This window comes from Raphanus sativus, chromosome 5 (assembly GCF_000801105.2).
Source record: "Raphanus sativus cultivar WK10039 chromosome 5, ASM80110v3, whole genome shotgun sequence".
Classification (NCBI taxonomy): domain Eukaryota; kingdom Viridiplantae; phylum Streptophyta; class Magnoliopsida; order Brassicales; family Brassicaceae; genus Raphanus; species Raphanus sativus.
Genome location: NC_079515.1, coordinates 33,066,455 through 33,093,451, shown reverse-complemented (window position 1 = coordinate 33,093,451; position 26,997 = coordinate 33,066,455). Strand labels below are relative to the sequence as shown.

Sequence of the window (26,997 nt, the reverse complement as noted above, 5' to 3'; positions counted from 1 at the left end):
AAAAAAACAAAAAGGTGTAAAGGCGCGCAAAGCTCGAAAAAGACATGGTTCATGAAAACAATGACAAAAAAATGTAATAGAAATTGCAGAATCAAGAAGAACAGCATAAGTTTATAACATCATAAAGGAAGTAGATGCAAGGGGAAAAAACATTATTTATGAGACATTCAAATACGAGAGTAATCTCAATTACATTATATATGATGATGATCATCATTTGTAGTGCTTTTAACAATATATATATATACCTCATCATTACACAGCCGAATCTGAATTATGTGATGAAACCTTTGGTGCCATGTTCATAGCAACAAGCTTCCCGTCCGGTCCGGTTCTCAATTCACTCATACCACCGGTCACAGTTAAACCAATTCCATGGTACTGTGGCTGTGGAGGTGGTGGTGCCTCGGTGTAGTACACTTGTTTCCCCATTCCTCCCGCGTAAGTCACCTGAGTATACCCCCTTGTATCTGCTAATCCCACGACTTGCTGAGGCGGCGGAACAGCTGAGTATTGCTGTTGAGGAGGAGCAGGAGGTTGTTGTTGCTGGTGCTGTGCCTTTGCTACTCCTACAGGTGGCTGAGCTACGTTGTACGCAGGTTGGTGCTGCTCCCTGTAAGTATAGTAGCCGCCTTGGTTTACTTGTCCTGTAACTACTGGTCTCATAACGCCTTGGTTTACTTGTCCTGTTCTCATAGCGCCTTGCGGTTGCGGTTGCGGCGCGTGGTACACACTTCCCGGATGTGGAGTTGGAGTTGGAGATGGAATCATGTACACCGGCTGCTCCGGTAACCCCAGTCCCGGCGCGGTTGTCGTCGTGGGAAACACGCCTCCTGGATTATTATTGTTTCCTTGCCAGAACAGAGGAGCTTGTTGATTAGTTAAAGGAATCGTCGGCGGCTGCTGCGGCGGCTGAGTTGGATTTTGAGCGGCGTACGTCGGAGAGAAGTAACCTCCGGCGTCGTCACCGCTCCTCCTTCTATTCTGTTGTTGCTCCTGCATCCTCTGAAACTCCGGTTGAATCACCCGCGGATCATTGAACAGAGGGGGTTCAACCGCCACCTGTACCGGTAACTTCACCTCATGCGGTGGTTGCGGTGGCGGCAGAGGAGGAGGAGATGACACAGTGTTCTCCGATCCAAATAAAAAATCCGCGTTATTATTCGTCGGAGCGGTTACAGATTTCTCCGATTCAGGCCTGCTACGAACAGTAGTAGTATTCAACGCCTCGACGAAGCGATCACGATCCGACTGAGCAGAACCCTCCGATCCAAACCCTCCGGAAGAAGTAGAGGGGAAGAGGAAGAGACGCATCCTCGCTGGCTTAGACGACGACGTACGGAGCAAGCGATCGTACTCGTGCATCATGTGCTCGAGATCATCTTCGTTGGTAACGGAGATCAACGCGTCTAGGTCTTCTCCCGGAAGCTGATACTTGAACAGCACGTCTCCTCCTCCGCCGCATAAGGCGGAGAGTTTGGAAGCTAGGACGGGGAACCTGATCCCGCGATCTACGGAGAGAATCTTGGTTTCTCCGTTCACGTAAGTGAGCTGGTTATCGTGAGGACGAGGCTGAATCTTGCCGTTGTAGCTGCACATGAACTTCACCTTGTAGCTCTGGTGGTGGTTGTGATGATTCTGATCGTCCCATGGCGGCGGGTTGTCGAAGTCGATCTCGCGAGATCTCGGAGACGAGTCGGTCGAATCTGGATACGAGTTGTACGAGAACTTGTCCATACTCTCGCGAGATTATGGAATCTGTGTTTGATGTGTTTTAATTCATATCGGAGAAGAGTGATTGATAGGCGAAACGGTGGTGGAAAAATGTTTTTAAGTTGACAGAACCTTTCTTTCTTTCTTTGTATGTTAACTTATTGCTCTGTTACACGTGGTTTGTCTGATTTTTTTCTCTCAGTTTCAGGCGGTGATGAGATTGGGTGACGGGTCTGTGACGTTACCTGAATCTTTTCACGGATCAATATGACTTTTTTTTCTGAACACTCTCTGGTGGGGTCTTGTTAACTAGTGTTTTGATACTTCGACTCTGAAGAAGGCCAAGCTTTTTATTGGCCTTTTACATGACGGCTTTTTATTGGCTTTTTTCAACTGATTAACCCTGTTTTAAGGTTTAACTTTGTGACTTGTGAGTGATCCCCGTTTGCAGCTTAAATTAAATTAAGATTGTTGTAGTTTACCTTTGCCTGGATTATTTTTGTTTAAGATTGTGTGTTTTGTTTTGGTTGTAAGATTTTCTTTTTGTGTGTTGTACATATTTTCGTGGATGATCAAATATTTTAATTTATAAGAAGGGAGGAAACTAACATCTGCTCAAATAAACAGGACAATTTAGCATTGCAACATTATATTTACTTTTTCAATTTTGTTATTACTCTACTATTGTTTATTGCCAACTTGCATCTTATTGTAAGTGACTAAATTGTTGTAATTATTCTAACTTATTTTAAACGTATTCCATTAGCATGCCTAAGACGTAATCATGATGATAGAAAAAAAAAAAAAATGTTTATATATGGATTAGCATAAATCTTTTTTATGAACTATATGTTCACAATTGAATACAAAACATATATGCGAGACGTGATAATATTATTAGTATCACAATTGAATACAAAACATACATACGAGACGTATATTAATTGTTATCTATTCAAATGTTACATAATGTTTATATGATATTGATTTTGATATTTTAAGTTTGATATTTTCATACAAGTGTCTCGTTTAAATTGATACATCCAGACAACCATAACTATTTGTTTGATCAAATCAGCCAACCAAATTATGGCAAAATATGCTTTTAGTCAAACAACCAATTCATTTCGACCAAACATTTTAATCTTCACTATTTATATAGTAGACTTTATAATTTCCCGATTGATGAACAAGATGCTCCACTCAGCAACATTACTCCATTCAATAACACAGATCCACTGATTTCTTGAAATGTGAAGAATTCAGCAACCTTTGCAAGTTTAATAATGACAAATAGAGTTGATAAATACAGTTTTTGAATTTTAAATATACTTATTAGTGAGTTTGGTTCTGCCTATTTCGTATACTTAATGAGCCTATATTTTCAATAAAAAAAGATAGTAGACTAGATAAACACATTATCTGATTCTTATATATCTTGAATATGCCTCTGAATATTCATAAGTAAAAGATCTTTATTATTCAATTCAATGAATCAAAATCCTTCTTCTGGTTTTCATATTAGATGTACTAAAAATGTAAAAAAAAAGTTACAAGCTCAATTGCTATAGTCAATAGCACATTCATATGTGATGCACTCTAATGGAACCCACAATTTTGGAGGGTCCACAAATTAGAGAAAACCACTTTATTAAATTTGATATAAAATTATAACATACATAAAGGTTAAAATCTTCATATAAATAAGCTTATTAAACTATGTAATATGTAAATTACTCTAGTTAGTTATATGTTTTTATAAAATGTATAATTATTATTAATAAACAAAAAAAATCATAAATGATTTAATAGAGATACTAAAATTATAAATTTTGCATGAGACCTCGTAAAATTCAGGACCGGCTTTTGACTATAGTTAGCCAAACCAATGTCAACGAATCAAATTACTAATAATAAATAAATCTTAAACTCTATAAGGGATTATGCCAAATTATTGTTTAGTTCAGCATAGCTGAACCAATAATTCATCACAAACTGCAAATACATTTTAAAATCATTTTTAGTAGTCTATTTTTGAAGGGGTCAAAATAATATTTGTATAAGGATAAGGGGATGGTTTTGTGAATTTGAGAATCATGGTTCAACAATCGAGGCAAGTTCAAATCAAAACAACACCAAATCGGGGTCCGGATATAAAGTGAGTGAGAGCAGAGCATTCAAAGTTCCCAACCACTTCACCGCTCATCCGCACGGCTTCTTCAAATCTGCGTCGAACCAAGTTGCTGGTTAAGCTTCATTATCACCTAAATCACTGTCACAGGTAACTCCGCAATCTGAATTCTCCGTTTGTGAATCAACTAGTGGAGGTTTTTGTTCTACCTGATTGCTTGGATTCGAACTAGGATCGATTCTTGGTAATTTCATCAGTTTTTTTCTGATTGTGGAATCTGGGATTCTTATGAGATAGTTGACTTTATTCAATTTTATGTTTGTGATTTGTCTCTTTCTTTTGAACATCTTTCTGAGTGTTTAACATATACAATAGTGACGTGTGGTCTATTCCAAAATTGATGACTTTATTTCTTTGCATGTAGATGGGTAAGTATAAGGTCATGCAACCGGCGAAGGAGGTTGATGTCTCTGCTGTCAAATACAAAGAAGGAGACATCAAAGGTTCGTTCATTATACATTGCTGATTTTGACTCTATACGTTAGCTATAAGCTCAATATACATGAATATGCAGGAGCAGGATTTGGATTGTAGAATTATTTTTATCTTTTTTTTCTTACATTGGGATTTTCTGTAATTTTTGCAGCCCCTCATTTGACTGGTTTTTTGTTCAAGTTGTTCGTTAACGTTCTCGAAACACCACTTATCGGCTCATCGATTGTTGACTCGTTGAAGAAGACTAATGGCATGACCGAGGTCCGTTTTTTTTTTACATCAGACTGACTATTATCATTTTTGTCCTTCTTACATTTTTGGAATGATGACTGGCAGATGTTTCGCAACACTGTAATTCCAGAAGAGCCCATGTTTAGACCCGAGTTCCCTCCTCAAAGTATATTCCTTTTTCCTTTATTATCTTACAATTCGTTTTTATCAGTCATATGTAAATTTTGTGTATGCTTACTTTCATTTGGTAATCATTACATCAACCAAAAAATGAATATCTGTGTGTAATCATTCTTTTGAAACTAGAATCGGAGCATGATGTAATCATTGTTGGCGAAGATGAAAGCCCTGTAGACAGATTGGAAGTAGCCTTGAAGTGTCTACCTCAATATGATCCTTCTCGTAGCTTCCACACAGATCCTAGCTCATCCTTTCGTTACTGGAAGATACGTGATTACGCGTTTGCTTATAGATCTAAGCTGACAGCTCCATCTGTGGTTAGTTAGTCATTTTACTCTCTTTATTTTTCAGTTCTTTATTACTCTCTTTATTATTTTGGCGAAAACAGAGAACCTTGTTGCTGATTGCTGCTAGGTAGCAGAACAAATAATCTCAATCATAGAGGAGTTTAAGTATGACAAGTCTCCAACACCATATTTGATTACCTTTGACGCCAGTGAAGTCAGAAAGCAAGCTGAAGCTTCTACGAAGAGGTTTGAAGAAGGTAAAAATGACTTCTAGTTTCAGATTCAGACCATCCTTGCGGCAGCTAGTTGTTTCATAACTTCTTTAAATGGGGTCTTAGAGAATGTGTATTGATCATGTCGGGTGTGAGCTGTGTAGGAAAACCAATATCCATTTTAGATGGAATTTTTGTGACAATCAAGGACGATATTGATTGTTTTCCCCACACTACAAAGGGTGAGTATGTCAATTCTTACATTTTATTTTAAAACACTTCCAGATAAAACAGACCTGTCATAAGGTTTTCCATGATAGGTGGAACAACATGGCTGCACGAAGATCGTTCCGTGGAGAAGGATTCAGTAGTTGTTTCAAGACTTCGCAGTTGTGGTGCAATCTTAATTGGAAAGGCCAACATGCATGAGATAGGCATGGGGACAACAGGGAACAATTCAAATTACGGGTAAGCAAAGCCGCAGAGAACACAATTCAAACTGTGTTGTTACTTGAAAAGTATTAGTTCGATGTGTTTATAGCATCTTTTATTCACTCCACTTTTTCATGTGGTTCGATGTGTTCTTGGTATGTTACATTGCAGAACCACAAGAAACCCACACGCACCTGAAAGGTACACAGGCGGATCTTCCTCAGGTTCAGCAGCTATTGTTGCCTCTGGACTATGTTCAGCTGCTCTAGGAACAGATGGCGGAGGTATCAAAGTTATTTTGATCCGACCTATGCTATGCGCTGTATGTTTAACGCGTGTCTAACTATGCAGGTTCTGTTCGCATCCCTGCATCGCTTTGTGGTATAACGGGACTGAAAACAACATATGGTCGCACAGATATGACAGGGTAAGAGTTAAGATTCAACCATTATGTGTTATGGCATGTGATTTCTGTTTGACCATTGTCATCATCTCTACAGGTCATTATGTGAAGGTGGAACAGTGGAAATTATTGGTCCACTTGTTTCATCCGTGGAAGATGCTCTCTTGTTGTAAGTTTTTTTCTTTTTTTGAGCCTAGGATTCGCCTAGTGAATGACTAACCTGTTTCAATCTTTTAATCATTGACATATTCGTTAAAGCATTCAACAATAGGGAGTGGAGAAACCGTTCAAAGCATAGATAACATTTACTATGTCAGATGTTTCATTTTCGGATAAACCTGGACTAATCTGTCTCTGTGCGTTTCTCAGGTATGCAGCAATCTTGGGTTCTTCATCTGCTGATAGACTTAACTTAAACCCGGTAACTTTTTCAACCATAATATATTCTAGGCACACCACTCTGAAAGAAAACAAACTTAATTAAAAAAGCATGACAGATAATCGTTTGTAGAAGTGTTTCATTATCTTGTGATGGTCATTGTGTGCCATGTATTCATTTGACCATGGCAAAATACTCTTTCATTATGTATCCGTATGACTTAGTCTTTGATTTTTTTTTTTTTTTTTTGTTTTTGTGCAGACGCCACCCTGTTTTCCGAAGTTAATGTCACACAACGGAGGCAATGCTATAGGATCTCTACGACTAGGGAAATATACTAGTGTAAAATTTTGTATCCCTCCTAGTTTACATAAGTTGGATTCTGTTATTTGAGTGCTATATCTAGTGTGTATTGTTTTTGTTCATGCAGTGGTTCAATGATGTTAATTCAAGTGAAATCTCTGACAAATGCGAAGACATCCTTAAGCTCCTATCAAACAGCCATGGTTGTGAAGTAAGCTGATCATTTGAATAGGTTTCTCTCATTATACATGGTGATGATATCTTCTTTCAGCGACAACTTCTATATGGTGTACTATCGCAGGTAGTGGAAATAGTGGTTCCTGAACTAGAAGAGATGCGTGCAGCTCATGTTGTGTCGATCGGATCACCGGCACTGCGTTCTCTTACTCCTTACTGTGGGGCTGGGTATGTATTAGGCTTTTTTTTCTGATTACTATCACGTACAAAACAAAAGTAGAGCTCTGGTGTCTAACCATTCTCTTCACTGTCGTAACGTTCCAGGAAAAATTCAAAATTATCTTATGATACTCGTACCAGCTTTGCGATCTTCCGGTCATTCTCTGCTTCAGATTATATTTCTGCTCAGTGTATAAGGTAAGTGACGAGCGACAAGTGTAAAACCTTCCAAGTTTTGCCTTCAGTCACATGTGTGTCTTAAAGTTTTTGCATGCTTAGGGAGTTAATAGGTTTGACTAAGCGAGGTCTCTTAAGTCTTTGCTAGAGTAGCCAAACAAACGTAAATGTATACGAAACTAACAAGTAACTGTATACGAAACTACCAGGCCAAGAGTCTGTAACTGTATACGAAACTCTGATTTGTGGCAAAGTAATGTTAGTACATATGATTGACACTATTGAGGCTGCTTGCTTGTATAATTTTTGTTGTTGTTGTTGCAGGCGAAGATTGATGGAGTATCACATGGATATCTTCAAAAACGTTGATGTTATTGTGACCCCTACAACGGGGTACGTAAAAATATTCCATGGATAGACAGTTCTCCTCTCTATAGCGACAAGATTTATAAACAAACATTTGCTTCTAGTGTCTTCAGATACGTTGCTTGTATATGAATGAGTGCTTGAACTTTTCTTACTTTGTTTGGTGAAATGTGGTCTTGTACAAACAGAATGACAGCCCCTGTAATACCCCCTGACGCTCTGAAAAATGGAGAAACCAATTTTCAAGTGACAGGTTTGTCAAACGAAAACTCTTTTAACTTCTTCACTTTTGGTGTTACTTAGGAGTCTTCAACTTGTGTTTGATAGTAGAGAATGATTGGTTATTCTTTTTTCCTTTGCAGCTTATTTAATGCGCTTTGTTTTAGCTGCAAATCTCCTAGGCTTCCCGGCCATATCTGTACCCGTAAGCAATGTTTTTTTTTTGGTTACTGTCTATGTCCTGTTCATATCAACAGAACTTGGACCTGTTCTAGCAAATTAGCAATAATCATTTCTGTCTTTTTGATTAACATATGGAAAAAAAAACGCAGGTTGGGTATGATAAGGAAGGGCTCCCAATAGGATTACAAATAATGGGAAGACCTTGGGCCGAAGCTACCGTCCTTGCTTTAGCTGCTGCTGTTGAGGTTCTCTCTCTCTCTCTCTCTCTCTCTCTCTCTCTCTCTCTCTCTCTCTCTCTCTCTCTCTCTCTCTCTCTCTCTCTCTCTCATCTTATCTGTAATGGTCCATTAAGCCGGTTCTAGGGTCGGATTTCTTAACCGGATCTTGAATTTTATTGTGGCATTTCAGGAACTTGCTCCAGTTACCAAGAAGCCTGCTGTATTTCACGATGTTCTCAATACAAACAGAGTCCATACTGATTTGTCACAGAAGTGAAAGGGCAAAGATCTTCTCTGAATGCAATGGGATATATCATTCATCTCTCTTATTACATTTTCATTGATTGTGTGTATTTTCAGGTTAACTAACCTGACATTATTTATAAAGATTAAAAGCAATAAGTGTTGTATTTTGAGGTTAACTAACCTGACGTTTGCTATAAAACGTGTTGTATTTATGATTGATAAATTTTTTTAAAAATGTATACAATGCGTATTGGTTTTTGTTTGTTTTGTGATATTTGAGACTTGTACCAAATTATACCCTTTCTAAACAAACAGAAGAAGGCAGCGTTTCTAACATTCTCATCTACAGCATCACTCAAGTCTCAATTAAGCAAAGATGAATCCGATGCCAAAAAAAATAAAAGATGAATCAAAGTTTGTCACAAAGTAAGATCTTTTAACTCAATGCGAAAGACTAATAAGAATAGAACTTGCATACAACAAAGAAGCTTTGTTTGGATATGGATATAGAGATAGAAAGTTGGAAGACAAAAGTGAAGAAGATAATAAGCTTAAACAAGAATCATTCATTCACTCACCTTTGATGTTATTATCATTCTCTACAACAGCATCACTTGGAAGATCAATCCCCTTTGGAATCTTCCCTGGATAATCAGTCACTGATTTGTCCGATCCTAACATACTGTTGAATTTAATTAAACATTAGACTTATATATGAATTATTCTATTGAAAAAACAAACATTTTGAAATTCCAAACCTTCTATCAACGATGACCATTGAACGTAGCTCGCAATTCGCAAAGCTGCACACATCAAAATGCATATTATAAACGCAATAGATTTTAAAGTTTTCCCTAACAAAAGGTTAGGAGAGCTGCTTACTGGCTGCAAATCTCCTTCTTAACATCTGGATGGCACTCACTCTGTAGAGCGTTCAGCGTGTGAAACAAGAAACCACTGTGTGTCACAATCGCTATCTCTTTTTCTTTCCTTGTCCATAGCCTACAAAAATCATACAACAGTTCTGAATCATTAAGAGATTTACTCACGTCCTACACAGAAGAACGATATAAGAGTACAAAACTTCTGAGAGCTATACAACAATCTTCTTTTAAGAGAGAGATTCAGATACTATTGGATGTTTACAGGTATGAAAAAGAGAATGTACCAGTTGAGGAACTTTTTGCCTCTAGCTGCTAGTTCCTCGATTGTTTCTCTAACGTCGGCCTTCCATAACTTATCTTCATCGCTCTCTATCTGAAGGCAAATTTAAAATGCGAGGTGTCATTTTGATATATAACATATGAACCTAAGACACTCAAATTTTTTTTCTTTTTAATTTTTTTACTTGCCAGCGAAAAATCAACTGCGGGGAAAAGAAACTGATAGTCGCTGATGCTTCTTCTCTGATCGCATGGATGCACTCCCTGTTGTCCACAATTAGAAGTTAAAACCTGATGCAGCTAAAGCATAGTTCTTTTATTTTAGAGAGAGAGAGAGAGAGAGCATACCAGATGTTCTCTGCAGGACTCCTCTGTGATAATAGGTGGGCAGTTTGAACTGGATATAGCTGCACGGTTGCTGTTTCCTGCATTTGCTACCATTAGAGGTAGTACATCGCTCATATCCGTGTAGCCATCTCCACCGAAAACACCAACGGCAGTTTGCATTGTTCTACAATATCAAAACAATGTATTAGTGTAAGAGGTACTAGTAACTCTATCTAATAAGTCAAACAGCCACATAATAAGCCCACAGGTGATTGATTAATAACTAAAGATCTTATCTACACATGTCTAAAAGGGTTACCTCATGAGTGGAGACGAGATGACCAACTCAATCTTCTTGTGAAGTCCACTGGAACGAACATGCTTACGCAAATTATCAACCTGTAACCAAAAAGAAACTAATACTATTCAGGGAATCTGTTTTAACATGTGCTAAAAAGAGGAGTTTCTAAGGAACCTGTTGCCAGCCAAGTTGGGTCAACTCAGCATCAAAGTAGTCCTGAGACATGTAAGCCTTATAGTTCTTGTCCCCATCAACATTGTGGATCCCTTGAGCATGTCTCACCTAAGAAGGAGAATTAAAAAAACTAAGTCAACACCATTCCTACGAAATTATGTTAGATACATGCTAACATTAATATCATCTAGATTTTTTGTTTTTTTTTTTCATAATCGAAGATATTCAGATGAAAATAGATAAAAAAAAACAACACTCACTAGGTAGATGGTTTTGCAGCGGTGCAGCGGGTACAAACCTATACCAGCGCCAGCCTCCATCTCTGCAAAACTGATTCAAAACATTTGATCTCATATACGAGGAGGCGTAGAAACAACAAAAGGGAGATGATTCTGTACTAGCCATAGAAAAAATGACAAGCAAGCAGAGTGTGTTCTAACACTAAAAGTTTCGTCCTTTTTCAGACAAAAAATCTGAATCCGGGACCTAAAGGATACAAGAATCACGAAACTTTGTCTAGAAAAAAAAAATAAAAAAAAAAGTTACAACATTTCAAAGACGAGATTTTCGTAATTCGATTCAGAGATTAACAAAAGCCGATGAGATCTTGTGGCTAAACCAAGGAATGAGCTAAATCTAACGCCAAAAATCATCCACACAGAATTGAAGAAGAATCCACGAGACAATGCAGATGATGATTATTACAGTTCAATAAAGGTAAGCGACTTTCACACGATTACTCATTTATTGTTGACTTACATGAGTTTGGTGGAGATGAACCGAGAGGAGGCTGAGGAGAGAAGATGGGAATGAAGTAGTAGGAGATGGTCGATGGATTAGTGGACGATGATGATTATTATTATTCCACTAATTCCCCTGATTTGATCATTTAATTGTACAAAATAATAAAAAATAATGTCGGAGAAGAAAAATCGTAAACCACGGATTCAAACCAGCTGGGTCCGCTTCTTATGATTGATTTACGTTCACGAACCAAGCCAATCCAAAAAAACTATATAGGAACCAAACTTGTACAGTATTTCACATTTTGATTTGAGCCATCCATTACTATTATCCACTTCTCTATCCATTTTTTTTTTTCAGTTTCCCTTTTCAAAAATATCTTCTCCTTTTTCAGTTTTAAACTAGTTAATTCTGTAGATAACGAAATAGTAACAGGCTTCTGATCAAAAATCAATTTAAACCATAAACCAATTAAAAACCAAACCAAAACCGGAATCGAATTTTAAAAGGGGGGCAAAATAAATTACCGGTTTAATCGCAGTGAACGAACACTCTTCTCCCTCCGTGTGATCTCTCGATGGAGTTGGGATCCAGACGAACCCACACGACGATGCCGTCGAAGCTCCGATCTTCACGTCTCCTACTCATCTCCCTCCTCTTACTCTTCGTCTACTCCACCATCCTTCTCCTCCGCCGTCCGACCCCTCCAAACCCCGTCTCTCCTCCGCCGTGCGATCTCTTCTCCGGCCGATGGGTCCTCCATCCCGAAACTCCGAAGCCCCTCTACGACGAGACTTGCCCCTTCCACAGAAACGCCTGGAACTGCTTGCGGAACAAACGAGAAAACATGGATACCATCAATTCGTGGAGATGGGCGCCCGATTCATGCGGGTTGAGCCGGATCGACCCGACCCGGTTTCTAGAGACGATGAGGGACAGGAACGTCGGATTCGTCGGGGACTCTCTGAACGAGAATTTCGTGGTTTCGCTGCTGTGTGTGCTTAGAGCGGCTGATCCGAGTGCTGTCAAGTGGAAAAAGAAGAAAGCTTGGCGTGGGGGTTACTTCCCTAAGTTCAATGTCACTGTCGCTTATCACAGATCCGTTCTTCTCGCTAAATACAAGTTAATATCTCTCTTACTTACTCCCCTTCACTAAAGTTTGTGGCTTTATGCTCTGAATGAAGAACTCTTTGTAAGGAAGCTCTTCAAAGGATCAAGTTCTAGGCTTATAAGCTTGTTAGGTGTCTTTCTGTGAATGCCATTAAAGTTCTAGGCTTGCCCCAAGTTTAAAAGTAGAATGAAAGAATGTGTATTTGTATATGTTGAATTGTCCTCTAAAACTGATATGATAAAGGTCGCAGCCGAGACCTTCTGGAGAAGAAGCTGATGGAGACGGAGGAGTTAAAGGGACTTATTATCGAGTGGATGTTGATGTTCCTGCTGATGAGTGGATCAATGTCACTAGCTTTTATGACGTGCTCGTATTTAACTCTGGCCATTGGTAAATATTTAGATTTTCTCTTGCAACTTTGTGAAGAAAGCATTTAAAGCATTCAGAGTGTTTTGGGGGTGTAGGTGGGGTTACGATAAGTTTCCTAAAGAGACACCTCTTGTCTTCTACCGAAAGGGAAAGCCGATACATCCTCCTCTTGATATAATGCAAGGATTTGAAGTAGTTCTTCAGCATATGGTTTCTTATATCCAACGGCAAGTCCCGGCAAAGACTCTTAAGTTCTGGCGCTTGCAATCACCAAGGCATTTCTATGGCGGTGATTGGAACCAGAATGGTAGTTGTCTGCTAGATAAACCACTCGCCCAAGATCAGGTACATAATTGAGGAAGTCCTTCTAAATCTTGCTTATTCTCTGGATTCTCCTCGTACATGTTGATGCTAAGAGACCTAGACAGCTTGATTTGTGGTTTGATCCCAGGAACAATGGAGTTAACAAAGAAGCGAGAAGGATTAATCAAATTATCAAAAACGAGTTGCAAACCACAGAGATCAAGCTACTTGATCTGACCCATCTAAGCGAATACAGAGCAGATGCTCATCCTGCTATCTGGTTAGGGAAACAGGACGCGGTGGCCATATGGGGACAAGACTGTATGCACTGGTGCTTACCTGGTGTTCCAGACACATGGGTTGATATCTTAGCTGAACTCATTCTTAGTAACTCAAAAACAGAGTGAATTCACTGAGAGACTTGCCTCGGGCATGGAAAGTCAAAATATATATCTGAAAGGATTCACCTTTTTCTTACTGTAAAAATTATTCATTTTTTGTAGGGTTTCTTTGTTCCTTTTCCACCCACGTTACCAAACATTTGACTTGTGTTGTGAACCTGTGATGTTTCTTAATTGATTTCATGTGTAAATTATTTGGGGCTTGTTTGTGCTTTGGAAGGCATCTAAGCTCCCAGCTATCTGAAAGGTTCCACCTTTGGCGCTCAAGATAAAGACATTAAGACTTATCTCTATGTCATAAAAGGCATAAAGGATTCTTTTTTTTAATTAGGATAAAGGTCAAAAGAGAGAGAGAAGAGAGAAGAGAGAAGAGAGAAGAGAGAGGAGAGCAGAGAGATGGCGCTGAGGTTACTTCATCTTCTACCCCAAAACACTTCCTTTAATCGGAATCTGGAGTTTAGCCGTGTGTTGACCCGACCCGCAACACGGATTCAGTGCATAAGGAGAGAGGAGGATGAAGACGATGGCATGATGAGCAACAGGAGGACGAGGAAGGCGAAGAAGAAGAAGAAAACAATGAGCGATGCGGAGCTGGCGAAGGATTTGGCGAGAGAGATCGGGAAGGCGAACACGGTGTCGGAACAGAGACGAGAAGCGATGAAGAAGAGCGGTGAGATTCTGTGGGGAGAGTTCTGCAAGCACGTGGGTTTGAAAGAAGAGGAGGTGAGGGTTAAGTGGAGGAAGATTGGAGAAGAGGAGAAAGTGGTCATGGTCAGAGAGTTTGTGGATGAGTGGGGTGTTGATTTTCAGCCTTTGTCTGTTAGATCTGTTAAGGAGATGGTGGAAGAAGAGTGTTTGGTTTCTGACAGAACAACAACCGAGCCTTCTTCTTCTTCCATGTCTTCTTTTGCTGGGTTGTTTCCTGGTTTGAAGAGAATCATAGGCTTTGAGTAAAATCCTTTAATTATGAATCATGTTGTTTTTGCATATTTTGAGTAAAGATGATAGCTTCTGCTGAATATCTGGTCATGTTTCTTAGTTTATCAGATTACTGAGAGCTTCAGGTTTAGTGGTGTTAGTTTGTCTGTTGAGATGAAATCTTAGACAAGTTAAGTTTATATATTAAGAAGAACTCTGGTATTGAGCATAGGGAGTGAAAGATACATGTGTGCTAGCTAGTTATGTTCATCATCTAAATTGGTAAGGTTAGTTGTTGATGATGAGGCTGTTGATAGATCACAACAAACTAGTTAAGAGTCTAAAACATGGGTTAAAAGTTTCCACGTTGATGGCTTGGTGTCAAGTGAATAGGATAGGTTTTTGGTTAAGATGGAGGAAGAATGTTTTCAAATGAGATAAGCAAAGGAGAGAACTAACATAGGTCTTCTACTATCTACAAGCTACAAGTCAATCCGTGAAGACAGCGTTGTGAGAAGAAAGAAAGAAAGGAGTAGCTATGGATCTTTTTGAAAATTATTTATAACTTTCTCATGTTTTAGTTTCAACATAACCTTGTGAATTCTTCAAAGCATAGCCTAGCCAACCACCATGATTCTAATTTTCATTGTTTTCTTCCTATTTATATGGAATCATAGAATGTGAGAGACATGATTGAATAACAAAACTTATAAAGAATAATTGATAAATAAAAACTAATAAGACTGAGAAGAAAAAAGATCGAAACGTGAGAAGACCGACTTGGTTATCTTGCCTTTGAATTCAGTTAATTACAGGAATACCCTCGTGGAATATCCAAAATTCGCATCATTTGGAGCTTCCTTATGGATGTCGTAGACGGAGGAGGAGGAGTTGATCGGGGACGAAACCCTAGAGCAACAGCTATGGAGAGGAGGGATTCAGATGATAAGATCGCAGAGCCTTCTTGGTTCTCTCCTAAAAGGTATTCTTCTCTCTTAACTTCGTTTCCTCCTCATTTGTATATGTTTCCACATACATACAATTTGGTGCGAAAGCTAGAAGCTTTGACTTTATGGTCGGATGTCAAATGAAGTAGAAAAACTAACTATTTTCCCCCCTCAATTGCAATCTGCTGATTAGTTCTATTTAAGGGAAGTGGTCTGTACATTTAAAAGGATCGGTCTTTTTTTCTTTTTTTGATTGAAAGCAGTCTACTTTCTTCTCAACTCTAGGTCGGGTTTAGTTTTCTGTTTATATTGCGAAAAAAGCAGTAAAGCTGTTTGATTGATGAGTCTTCTTATTTACTTAATCATTTATTTTGTCTCATTTTTGTGTGCAGGCTTCTCTTTGTGTTTTGTGTTGTCAACTTGATAAACTATATCGATCGAGGAGCTATTGCAAGTAATGGTGTCAATGGGAGTCGTGGTAGTTGCTCCTCCGGTGGTACTTGCTCAGCTGGGACCGGAATACAGTAAGTAATAGTCTTCTGACTTTTAATCTAGAGCTGATTATCTATCATATACATCAAAAATGTAGATTACTATTCTGAAAACTGTATCGGATTGCTTGGCTGTTTCGTTAGAATAATAATAATAATAATAATGTCATGGATGGTTGTGCTACACAGGGGGGATTTCAACTTGAGCAACTTTCAAGATGGTGTTTTGTCTTCTGCTTTCATGGTTGGCCTTCTTGTCGCCTCTCCTATCTTTGCTTCTGTTGCCAAGAGGTTTTGGAGTCTAGTTTTCCCTAATTTTCTGACTACAGAGGCATCATTTTGTTAAATTACACTTCTCATTATCTTTTAAAACTCTGTATTGCAGTGTTAACCCGTTTAGGCTTATTGGAATTGGGTTATCCATCTGGACTCTGGCTGTGATTGGCTGCGGTTTATCCTTTGATTTTTGGTCCATCACATTCTGTCGAATGTAAGCGTAGTAGTTTCTAGTTACTTTTCATTTATGTCTCTCTCTCTCATATTATTTGTTTTCAAAATCATATACATTTTCTTATCCTTGTCACCTTATTCAGGTTTGTTGGTGTTGGTGAGGCATCATTTGTAAGCCTCGCTGCCCCATTTATCGACGATAATGCCCCTCAAGCTCAGGTAGCTTCTTCTGGAATGTATATGTTCACTGCATCCATTGTTCTTCTATAGTCTTTATCATTCACATCTCGCTTTTGTTTTTGTTTTAACCAGAAATCAGCGTGGCTTGCAATGTTCTACATGTGTATTCCGACTGGGTATGCTCTTGGCTATGTATATGGTGGACTGGTGAGTTATTAAACGGTATTCTTAGTAAACGGTCTTGCCAGTGGCATCAATTTGCACTCTCTCCGTTTTTCGTGTAGGTGGGGAGTGTTCTTCCGTGGCGTGCTGCATTTTGGGGAGAAGCTATACTTATGCTTCCTTTTGCTGTTCTAGGTTTTGTTATCAAACCCTTGCATTTGAAAGGTGCGTCTTATAAAACACACACTATGTTTGCTCATAGACTTGAACTATCTCTTATGAGTCTTGTTTTGGTTACCTTCAGGTTTCGCTCCTGATGATAAAGTAAAACCCCGGACAGATAACTTGAACGTTTTGCCAACTGGTTATGGGTTCTCAGCTGTCTTGAAAGATTTGAAACTGCTTCTGGTAGATAAGGTTTATGTTACAAACATCCTCGGTAACCCTTTCTTCCTCCTAGTGAAGTTTAATCATTTGTGTGGTTTTATGATTGCTGTTTGCCTGTAACTGTTTTCTTTTTTTTTTTATTCAGGGTATATTGCTTACAACTTTGTCTTAGGCGCATATTCTTATTGGGGTCCAAAGGCTGGTTATAACATATACAAGATGGTAATAAATCACTAGAAGATTTTCGTTTCCATGTGTGTTATAAAAAAGGCTTGATGTCTTTATCCGTTTTGCTTTGCAGGAAAACGCTGATTTGATATTTGGAGGGGTTACAGTTATCTGTGGAATCGTTGGCACATTGTCTGGAGGATTTGTCTTAGATTTCATGGATGCTACTATCTCAAATGCTTTCAAGGTAAAAAAAAATCCTCACTTAGAATAGAAGAAACTAATCTCAGATTCTTGAAGTAAACCAGTAATGGTGTTTCTGTGTGTTTGCAGCTTCTGTCAGTTTCAACATTTATAGGAGGCCTGTTCTGCTTTGTTGCTTTCTGTTTCAAGAGCATGTATGCATTTCTAGCTTTCTTTGCTGTTGGTGAACTTCTCGTCTTTGCCACACAGGTAAATCTCTCGGTTTCTACTACTTGATTCTGCTATGTCTTACAAACGCCACCTCTTTTTAAAAAAAAAAAAATTTTCATCATGTTTTAAGGGTCCTGTGAATTTCATAGTTCTCCATTGTGTGAAACCAAGTTTGAGACCACTTGCAATGGCCATGTCTACTGTCTCCATCCATATCTTTGGAGATGTTCCTTCCTCACCACTCGTTGGAGTTCTTCAGGTTCGGTTTCTCAAATGTACCCCACAAACCCTTGGTTTTAGCCATCAACTGTATTAAATTCTCATTTGCTCTCTCATCTAATGCAGGACTACGTGAACAATTGGAGAGTGACTGCTCTTGTTCTTACATTTGTTCTCTTTCCAGCTGCTGCAATTTGGTCCATAGGTTCGGTTTCTCAGCCACACACTGGATGGGAATTCACAAGTTTTCTTCAGTTTTAAATGGGAAGTAATTGATTTTTTCTACTGTGTTTCGGACTTTACAGGGATCTTCCTAAACAGTGTGGATCGTTATAACGAAGATTCAGAGTCTGATGCTGTGACCAGAGAATCAGCCGTAGCACCTCTTCTCGAGGAAGCATGAGACAGCAACAAAGAGAGAAACTAACAATGTCACAGTGTACTAAGGAATCAGTCTATGTATGGTTTATTCATTATCTCTTTTCTCTACTTTCTTGTACAAAGATATGTACTTAAACATAAACAATTACCTTGAAGTTGTATAATGCCTCTTGTTCTTATGTTCTGTCCCACACTTATTGTAGTCATCACTGGTTCGTTTGGTAACTAGTCGTTTCTGGTATAGGTATTAACCTTGAGTGTACTGAACATCCAAAGGTTTCGTGGTGTAGTTGGTTATCACGTCAGTCTAACACACTGAAGGTCTCCGGTTCGAACCCGGGCGAAGCCATTATCCTTTTATTTTAATCTCAGCTCAAACGACGTCGTTACGTCATATCACTCTTTTTTTAATCTAAGCTTTCAACGTCGTCGTTTCCACGTCACACATGTTATAATCTCGCGCCACATCACTCTCTCCATCGTGATTGGTTACTTACGTACACGTCATCATCCCCTCCCTCGAGAACACGCTATTTAAAACGTCTCTAGAACCATCCACACCCTTCTCATTCGAAAATAACCAGAAAACAAACAAAAAGTATCCAAGTCCCTTCTAATTTTGCACTGGTCTCGTAGTTATATAATCTCGAGATTCTGATATCTGTTTTCTATTACAATCCATGATGGGTCGCAGATCATTGGTTTGTGTCGGAGCTCTGTTTCTGATTCTCTTCGCAACGTTTCCGTCTTCAAGAGCTTTGGTTTCGTCTCCTGAAGCTAAGCATCATTACCCTAAAGCCATCTCGGTAAGAATATTTCTGGGTTTTCGATTAATCTTCCGAAAGTCATAACCTTTTTGTGATTCCGATGATCAATTAAGTTTCAAAACCCTAACAAATTCATCAAAAAGTTGATTCCTTTTTGCTTGGTGTACACGTTTTGTTAGGATTTGAAGGAAGCAATTGTGAAGGGACTTGGGTTCCAATCAGAAGAGGTGAAGATCTCTGGGTTTGATGTGAGGGATGCATTGGTAGGGCATGCTGTTTCTTACGAGTTTGATCTCGAGATCGATAAGAAAGTTCTTCCAATCAAGCTTCTTGAAGATGTGAACCGATGGGAGTACGTTGATCTCCCTATTTTCCAAGTAGAGCAACCTAATGAGAATGGTTTGGTTCCTATGAGTAATAAGAAGAAGAAGTCGTCTGGTGGTGATGTTTCGCCTGTTTTAGCTCCGTTTCAACTCGCTGGCCCCATGGAACTTTGGATCCAAGATGCTAACGATATGCGTCTTTCATTGCCTGTAAGTAAAAAAAACGATTCAGCTATTGTTATATAATATGTTTTGAGCATTGGGAGATGTGTATTGATTGTTCTTTGTCGGAAAATGTGGCAGTATGATGTGGATGCTGGTGTTTTGAAGAAAGTGATATTAGGAGATGGTGCTGTTGTGACTGTCAAGGGAGCTAGATCTGTTAGTCTGCGTCACCCTATTGATTTGCCGCTTCCGTTGAACCAAAGCTCCAGTGAGTTCGCCTCTGGTCTTCTCTCTTTAGCTGAGCAGCTTCGACGTGGTGCTTCATCAGCTGATCAAGAAACTCCACTTCTATCTCTCCGCATTGTTGGTCCTACTTCTCTTGCATCGACCTCTCGTTCTCCTGAGAGCAAACTCAAGCTTAAGCGCCTTGCGCCTGGACTTGTGGAGCTATCTTCCATGTCTAAAGACAAAAGTAGTAGTGGTAGAGATGTCTCGACCATTGAGGGTGTTACTACTACTGTTCTCACGCCGAGGGAGTTCACAACCATGTGGCCGATCACTTCAATCAACGGCTCCAACGCTAACTTACTCGGCTTTGAGAAGCTGTTGACCTCTGTGTTAGGTCCCAGAGCTCAGGAAGAAGGTTCTTTTAAGGTGTTGAAAGCAGACGTGGCAGCTCAGACGTTTATGAAGATTGGTTTTGGTGTAGAGAGGAAGCTGAAGGAAAGTGATCTTGAAGGGTTAGACTTGCCAGAGTGGAGAACGAAACCCAAAACGATGAGAATGCATTTTGAGGTTCTTGCTAAGGTTGATGGTGACAAGGTTATACCAGAGAATGTAGTGAGGGTTGATCCTATACCATTGGAGGATACGGTTGCGCAGAATGTGATTAATGGAAATGTAACCATGTCGACACTTCCTATCGTTCAGCCTCCTCCAAGCCCTTTCACCTTGTAAATCATGTGGACATAGTTGATGTTTTATCAGAAAATTTTAATGACTTGACATAAACGCCTTTGCTTTCCTTTTTTTTTTCTAACCGTATCCGCAGAAGAAGTGTGTGTTATATACTTCACTGCTACTTGTAATTACTACTCTTTTTGGTTTAAATATACATGATATTATGATAATGGCTTCGTTAGATATGTATTGGTAAGTTTGTCCAAATGTGTCACACTACACAAGCTAATTCACAAAGATGAGAAGAGAAATAGATTGGCTGCTTATATAGAAGATGACTTTCAAAATTTGGAAAAAAACTTCGAGCCCATTTGTAGGCCCATGTAAGGCACATGGGTATTCGTTTCCTGGGCCTGTGTGTTAATCCGCCAAGAACCATCTTCTCTATTAAAAGAGAAGTACAGATTTTATCTACCATTTAAAAGTCACATTGGACTATTTCCTAGAAATCACAACTGATATTTTTATATTTGCATAATAATATCATAACAATAATTGTTATTAATTTATTATTTTCTTTCCCTAACAACTAATTAAAGTATTAAAATTTTAATTTTGTTTCTCTTTTAAATGGGCCAATTGTTAACAAATTTTTATATCTTTCTTATAAGATATACTACATTATGCTATATACATATATATAATTCTCTATTAGTGGTAATTTCATTAATAATGTTTTCTATATTTCTATGTTTTGTAAAAAAAAAATCGATAAAATAACATTTATAAAAGAATGTCAACAAGATAACCCAATATAATGTGATTAAAATGAAAATCCAAAAACTAATATAATTTTGTATTTTAGATATATTTTTATTGTGGTCATTTAGATAATCATACAAGTTAATAAATTGTATTAATAAATTTAATAGAATAGTAGATCCGTTTAAAAAAGGATGTCGCTATCTATTATATATCAAACAAGGATACAAAATGAACACACTCTAACATATAGAAACACGTATAAAATAGTTTTACGACATATCAAAAACAGAAGAAATTATAAATGGTATATTGTTGAAAAAAATAACTGGGCGGGTTAGAATCTAGTATAAATTATAAAGGTTGCTACCAGTTGCATTCTTCCGGTGACATGGAACGGCATGGAGGATTTGGGGACCGGACTGATTCATAGTAGACGATGTAACATATCACAACCATATTAAATATAGTAAAACTATTTTTAACCTAAGCATACACATATCTTGTTTCCCGTTTCATCAAATCTCATGCAGTCTGGTATAGTGATTCCTCTATTAGAGCACACATTTACTGACACTTCTGTTTGTGGTTCTGTATATTTCAGATCTATTGTACGGTAGCAGTTAGGTAAGCACTAAGCAGTGCAGCAAAGTCGCCAGATGAAAAGGTAGTGCATAGTTTGTTTATTTACCATCATATAGAGGAAAAATTGGACAGAAAAGGTTGAATCTTTAAAGATAAATGTGTCTTTCATTTTTTTTTTAATCTTTGTTGCTTGATTAGGTTATTGTTACAGTACTTGGGTAACCTTATCTTAGATAAAAAGAAAGAAAAACACACTCACACACACGTTTTGGATTGGAATTGGAATGTAGTGTCTTTCTAAAACTGTCAAAATCTATTTCTCATGATTTGACATCAAAGACTTAAAATTTCAACTGCACGTGTTACTGTATTACCTCATTCCTAGAAAAGCATTACTTTTTTTAACTGTTGTTAACTTCCTAGAACTGGAAAGTGATTCTTAATGGGACATCAACTTCTCAGGCCTTAGCACTAGGAGTCGTGTTAAAGTTTTCTCGACATCAGTTTCAAATAATAGCATCTTTGTTTGTGGACTGTCTTATTATACAGTCATCAGACACTATTACATCTCGTTTTACATTTTTCTTTTTAGAGTAAATTAATATCTTGGAATTTAGCGGATGAGAGTCATGTCTCATGTTTTTTCTGTAATTTAGGCTTGAGTCATGTCTCATGTTATATCCTTCTTTTTTTTTAAAATATTCCGTCTCATGGGAGATTAGTATGATAAACTTGGATTTAGAAATGATTATTGTTTGATATAATAATTAGGCCTTACCAGGAGTTGGAGTAGTCAAATCCTTTGGATACTTGATGAGATAAAACAACAGTAATACAATTTTAAACTTGTTTATTTAAAAATCTTAAGCATATTCATAGGACTTCTTCCACTAGAGAACTTTTTTATGTGTTGGATATGATGTGTGATGTGAAACTAAAAATAATGCTTCTTCCTTAGATTGTGTGGATTAATATCCACATGTATCCATATTTATCTTTATCCTTTCTTTTTCAAATAATAGTTGTTATTCCTTAATTCTCTTAATATACTACAAGAACGAACGCATTTTGCAAACAAAGAAACACACGATGCGGGCATGTGAGTATGAAAGGCCTTGACGAGTTTGACTTTGACTTTAGCCTAACTTTCATGTATCTGATGGTTACGTCTACTGCACACAAAGAATTAGCGGAAACTAAATCCAATCTCTTCTCCTCCCATCCATTAACTAAAAGCTTAATTAGATAAAGACTTACTTTATTATTAATATCAGAAAAATTGATTTGATTCATTGCTTCTGTTGTTTTCTTTTGTTGGGTAGTACAAGTTTTACACTTGTCCATCATTAGCACCACGTAGTCCCTATTATTGAAGACAATTAGTACACCTGTTTTATTTGTCATATTTGTTTAGATCCTAGTTAATTTTTCTTTTTTGTTTGTTCAAGTTATTGAGTCATATATTTGCAAGCGCAATTTTACAAACCTAATTTCTTTTCAAATGTTTTGAGCTCAACAGCTTTAAAAAATATATTTAACATATTAATTTATAACAAAAAGAAACTTGTTAGAATGATAACATGACTCTTCATACATTCATCAATCTTAGTGGTCCAAAAATGTTATTTTCTTTTATGTGTTTAATTAAATCTGATTAATTTGTATCGGGGATGTGATCTTCATCGAACCTTTATCACTAAACTTATACGTACCCATTTTTAGTAGATCTTACTCTGTCAATATTGGAAAAATATCATTTTCTTAATTTTGGTTTAATTTCTTTGTTTTCTTAAGCAATCCAATTGTATAATTACTGTATTGTTTTACATCTCAATCTAGTAAAATCCAGTTTTTTATTGCTCTATAGAACAGTAAACTACCTTATAAAATTAGTCAATCCGTCCACGATAATCTAAATGGATTCAAATTCAATTCATTGTATGTTTATGTTAAGCTAGATGGGCTTCACACTTAAAACCAATTGGTGATAAGTGGATTGACCCATCTATCTTATATACTAGTGAATATTAGTTCCAACTTCCGATGTGGGACACTTTGTGTCTAATATGCCCCCTCGAGATGATGGCTCTTTGAGCGTCAATCTCGGAATTTATGGGCAAGGATCGATAGGCCAGCTTTGGGCACGGATCGATGTGGATCGGGTTGGACTTTGTGGATCGTGGGCTCTGATACCATGTTAAGCTAGATGGGCTTCACACTTAAAACCAATTGGTGATAAGTGGATTGATCCATCTATCTTATATACTAGTGAATATTAGTTCCAACTTCCGATGTGGGACACTTTGTGTCTAATAGTTTAATATACTTTCAGATTACTAAACACTCTTCGGTTTGTTTTCATGCATTAATATAATAAATTCAAACAGTAAATTGATACGGTAACAAATGACTATAGTCTTAAATCTTAATGAAATTATAAAAAGATAATATAATGATTGATTATCTCCAATCTTACTCTATTTTTAACTTTAAAATAGAGTTTAAAGTTAAAAAATGAATTTAATCTATGAATAAAATATTCTATTTATTTTTTGTTTATCCTTTTCTTCTTTATTTATCCTTTTATTTTTATTATAAAATAGAGTACCATTTGAATATAATCTAACTCAATTATATATTTAATTACTCTAAAATATAGTGAATTATCGGCCAATTGGACAAACTAAGGGAGAACAAAGATCTCTTGATCACGCGTGTGGCGTGGACATGTGCATACGTAAGCGTAAGCAATAGATCCTCCCAAAGTTATAACAATGTTCAGTCTATATTTTCAATAATATAGAAACAATTATTTGACTTTTAAAACCTTGGAGAAATCTGAAGCAAAGTTGAGGAGAGCACCCACGCACTCTTCCTATTCATTGGGGCTGCATGCCTACTGCTATGTTCTCTTCTTTTTTAATTCATCTGATGAATTGCTTAGTAAGTTTTTTAATTAATAACAGTTGAAACAATAATAATTATACTAACTCAACTTTTAAAGCAAACAAGAGCAAAGTATCACTTATTGTAAGAGAGGAGTGGGTCCAAAGCCAAGAAATGAATTGAACTCTTCTTTTGGGCAGTCCTTGAGTATGTGTGGATCTCAATTTTATAACAAAAGCCACTGACTTCTACTTGAGGGGGACTGCATATGAGAAAGATTGATCAATTTTGAAGTTTTCTTCATACATACTTAAATCCCTTATATTACATTTTAAATTAAAATCATGATTTAAGAGCTATAAGTATCCAAAGTTCATAGAAATGCAAGTTTGCAAAAGGTTGTTTGTCAACAGATCATATTTGTATGGAAATTAAATACTTGTATTATATAATAACGGAGAACTTATTAAAATTCATAAATACAAAATAAAAATACTAGTAGAGAGTGTAATAATGGGAGGGTATTGGGTACATACAAAGGTACAAGAAACTCACAATGAAGGCAAAGGCAGAGAGAAAAAGTGAGTTCCTATGGTTGACGACCAAACTCATTTACGTGTCCGCCACGTGGATGATTTCGAATGCATGATCTCAGCATGAAGTGTCATGATCACTCCTCGACCTCGGAAAATCCTTCCAATGTTTTTCTTTTCAGTACTATTATTACAAAGACATAAATGAAATATTAGCAACTGTTTTGGTTTGCAGCTAACTTTTGTATTTGGCGTAAACTGTGAGCTACATTATAAATTAGAAAACTGACCGTCAAAACTTGAAAGTTTCAAGTTGAAACATAGAGACAAGTCCATAAACAGTGAACAGTATGATTGACCTTTTCTGGTTGGTGTGTTTAAGTGCATTGTTTGTTATTCTGCATGAACTTAGCATATTAGATGAACTGTGACATCACAAAGTGCTAGCGCAATCGTTAGTATACAACGACATCAACGGCGGAGACAAAAATAAATCTTGTGAAGGTCATAATTAATTTTATTATAGGGAAAGAGACATACATAAGACTTGAACTTAAGACACATAGGTCAAAAAGGGTGATTTTAACCATCTCACCAAGACAATAACATGAAAAACAAGCGTAAATTTAAAAATTTATAGATTTTGTTGGGGTCACTGACCCTCTTCCAACCAACGTGGCTCCGCCATCGACTTTGTTTTTGTATGATTATGTGTTACGTACATGCCAAAGTGCAAGACGAAAACAATATACTCAACCACAATTTGGAGGGGAAGTATACATAGTATAATTTATTTACTTACTTTAATTTGATTTATGTTTCTTCTCAAAAGAAATATAACTCAACATAAAACCATTAGACAAGAATATAGAGACAGAAACGAGAAGTGGATAAGAATCTTCTTCTTAGTGGTGGAGTAGAAGAAATAGGATACTCTTTTGCTTGGAAGGATCCTTATCCTGCACACCTCTCGTTTCCGCCCGCCTCTTTCTTTTCCTTTTTTGAGTCATTAAAATGTTAATTTTGTTGTCAACCATTAAAATGTTAATTAATGAATGAAATTCACATGTGTAAATCTTTTGTGCAATCGCATTTTCCTTATTGAAAAAATTCAGATATCTAAACCCGTTACACCTTACAAGGCTCTGCTGCGTTGTGGAATTGTCATTTGTTATTTTCGGTTTCCAACTTCTTATATCTATCTATATGTTGTTACTTGATTGCTTATCAACAAAGAAAGAGTTATATTGTTGTAAGACAATTTACAATGAATCATTCTATTAATTTTCTTCAAAATAGATTAACTCTAACATAATACTACTATATTTTAGAGTAAAAATATAATAATGAACAAAATAAATAAATAAATTACACTATTAGTGGAGTAAACTCGTTTTACTCTATTACACAGTGAAAAATAAAATAGAGTTAAAACATTTTTATTATGAACTCTATTTAAGAGTAAAGATAGAGTACTATATTGTAAATGCTCTGATAACTTATAGCATAATAATAAGAATACTTGAATTAATTCAATTATTCCTCAGCCTACTCATCCATAATACTCTTATTAACAATGGAAACACGAAATCTTGTTTTATGCATTACTTTAAAAAAAAGATCAAAAGCAGAGAAAACCTTTTAACAAAAAGAAAAACAGCAGCCAACATTGTAAGATCCACTTAAGGCGACGACTTCTCGGAAAATAAGCATTCAAATGCCCCCTTTGACATCGGTTACTCCTCTCTTCTTTAGTTCCACTGCACTTGCTTCCATCTTTACCACGTACCATCATTTTCTTTGTTGTTCTTTTATCATTTCTTTTTTTTTAGCTAAATTTATCATTTCTTTTTCATTATATATCTTTAAAAAAAAAAACAAAGGCATTGTGTGTG

The 26,997-nt window shown here is 37.1% G+C and overlaps 7 protein-coding genes and 1 non-coding gene across 10 annotated transcripts; 6 read left to right on the top strand and 2 right to left on the bottom strand.

The window, feature by feature from the left end:
- Positions 1-91: 91 nt before the first annotated feature.
- LOC108805358 (leucine-rich repeat extensin-like protein 2) lies at positions 92-1,930 on the bottom strand. Its single transcript, XM_018577380.2, has one exon. It carries the CDS (start codon positions 1,735-1,737, stop codon positions 256-258), a length of 1,482 nt encoding a protein of 493 aa, XP_018432882.1. The 5' UTR covers positions 1,738-1,930; the 3' UTR covers positions 92-255.
- A 1,785-nt stretch (positions 1,931-3,715) lies between these two features.
- Positions 3,716-8,829, top strand: LOC108861337 (fatty acid amide hydrolase). Its single transcript, XM_018635176.2, has 21 exons — positions 3,716-3,994; positions 4,269-4,347; positions 4,491-4,600; positions 4,676-4,736; positions 4,877-5,067; positions 5,165-5,294; positions 5,414-5,491; positions 5,570-5,717; positions 5,853-5,965; positions 6,033-6,108; positions 6,182-6,253; positions 6,454-6,505; positions 6,725-6,805; positions 6,894-6,977; positions 7,068-7,171; positions 7,268-7,360; positions 7,664-7,732; positions 7,894-7,958; positions 8,068-8,129; positions 8,257-8,352; positions 8,516-8,829. The coding sequence occupies exons 2-21, from the start codon at positions 4,269-4,271 to the stop codon at positions 8,600-8,602; spliced, it is 1,851 nt and encodes a 616-aa protein (XP_018490678.2). The 5' UTR covers positions 3,716-3,994; the 3' UTR covers positions 8,603-8,829.
- Positions 8,830-8,986: 157 nt separating this feature from the next.
- On the bottom strand, positions 8,987-11,431 carry LOC108861343 (phosphoglycerate mutase-like protein 1). 2 transcript variants are annotated; one of them, XM_056986327.1, is made up of 10 exons: positions 11,296-11,431; positions 10,797-10,866; positions 10,537-10,644; positions 10,381-10,460; positions 10,083-10,245; positions 9,920-9,998; positions 9,740-9,824; positions 9,454-9,573; positions 9,330-9,374; positions 8,987-9,253 (listed from the first exon to the last, which is right to left on the bottom strand). In XM_056986327.1, the coding sequence occupies exons 2-10, from the start codon at positions 10,854-10,856 to the stop codon at positions 9,142-9,144; spliced, it is 852 nt and encodes a 283-aa protein (XP_056842307.1). In that variant the 5' UTR covers positions 10,857-10,866; positions 11,296-11,431; the 3' UTR covers positions 8,987-9,141. The 2 variants fall into 2 exon arrangements, with proteins under 2 accessions (XP_056842307.1, XP_056842306.1); XM_056986326.1 differs by having other exon boundaries at positions 10,797-10,858; positions 11,296-11,426.
- Positions 11,432-11,796: 365 nt separating this feature from the next.
- LOC108861340 (protein trichome birefringence-like 12) lies at positions 11,797-13,658 on the top strand. 2 transcript variants are annotated; one of them, XM_018635180.2, is made up of 4 exons: positions 11,797-12,402; positions 12,635-12,781; positions 12,856-13,105; positions 13,212-13,658. In XM_018635180.2, the coding sequence occupies exons 1-4, from the start codon at positions 11,858-11,860 to the stop codon at positions 13,224-13,226; spliced, it is 957 nt and encodes a 318-aa protein (XP_018490682.1). In that variant the 5' UTR covers positions 11,797-11,857; the 3' UTR covers positions 13,227-13,658. The 2 variants fall into 2 exon arrangements, with proteins under 2 accessions (XP_018490682.1, XP_018490681.1); XM_018635179.2 differs by having other exon boundaries at positions 11,798-12,402; positions 13,189-13,658.
- Positions 13,659-13,744: 86 nt separating this feature from the next.
- LOC108861344 (uncharacterized) lies at positions 13,745-14,485 on the top strand. Its single transcript, XM_018635183.2, has one exon. It carries the CDS (start codon positions 13,861-13,863, stop codon positions 14,416-14,418), a length of 558 nt encoding a protein of 185 aa, XP_018490685.1. The 5' UTR covers positions 13,745-13,860; the 3' UTR covers positions 14,419-14,485.
- Positions 14,486-15,153: 668 nt separating this feature from the next.
- LOC108861338 (probable sphingolipid transporter spinster homolog 2) lies at positions 15,154-18,360 on the top strand. Its single transcript, XM_018635177.2, has 14 exons — positions 15,154-15,364; positions 15,722-15,853; positions 16,010-16,111; positions 16,206-16,310; positions 16,414-16,489; positions 16,583-16,657; positions 16,735-16,837; positions 16,917-17,051; positions 17,145-17,221; positions 17,301-17,414; positions 17,501-17,620; positions 17,712-17,840; positions 17,927-18,005; positions 18,106-18,360. The coding sequence occupies exons 1-14, from the start codon at positions 15,246-15,248 to the stop codon at positions 18,201-18,203; spliced, it is 1,464 nt and encodes a 487-aa protein (XP_018490679.1). The 5' UTR covers positions 15,154-15,245; the 3' UTR covers positions 18,204-18,360.
- A 96-nt stretch (positions 18,361-18,456) lies between these two features.
- On the top strand, positions 18,457-18,530 carry TRNAV-AAC (transfer RNA valine (anticodon AAC)). Its single transcript has one exon. It is a non-coding gene; the product is annotated as a tRNA-Val (tRNA).
- Positions 18,531-18,742: 212 nt separating this feature from the next.
- On the top strand, positions 18,743-20,566 carry LOC108861339 (protein TUNICAMYCIN INDUCED 1). Its single transcript, XM_018635178.2, has 3 exons — positions 18,743-18,987; positions 19,128-19,481; positions 19,575-20,566. The coding sequence occupies exons 1-3, from the start codon at positions 18,862-18,864 to the stop codon at positions 20,391-20,393; spliced, it is 1,299 nt and encodes a 432-aa protein (XP_018490680.1). The 5' UTR covers positions 18,743-18,861; the 3' UTR covers positions 20,394-20,566.
- Positions 20,567-26,997: the final 6,431 nt, after the last annotated feature.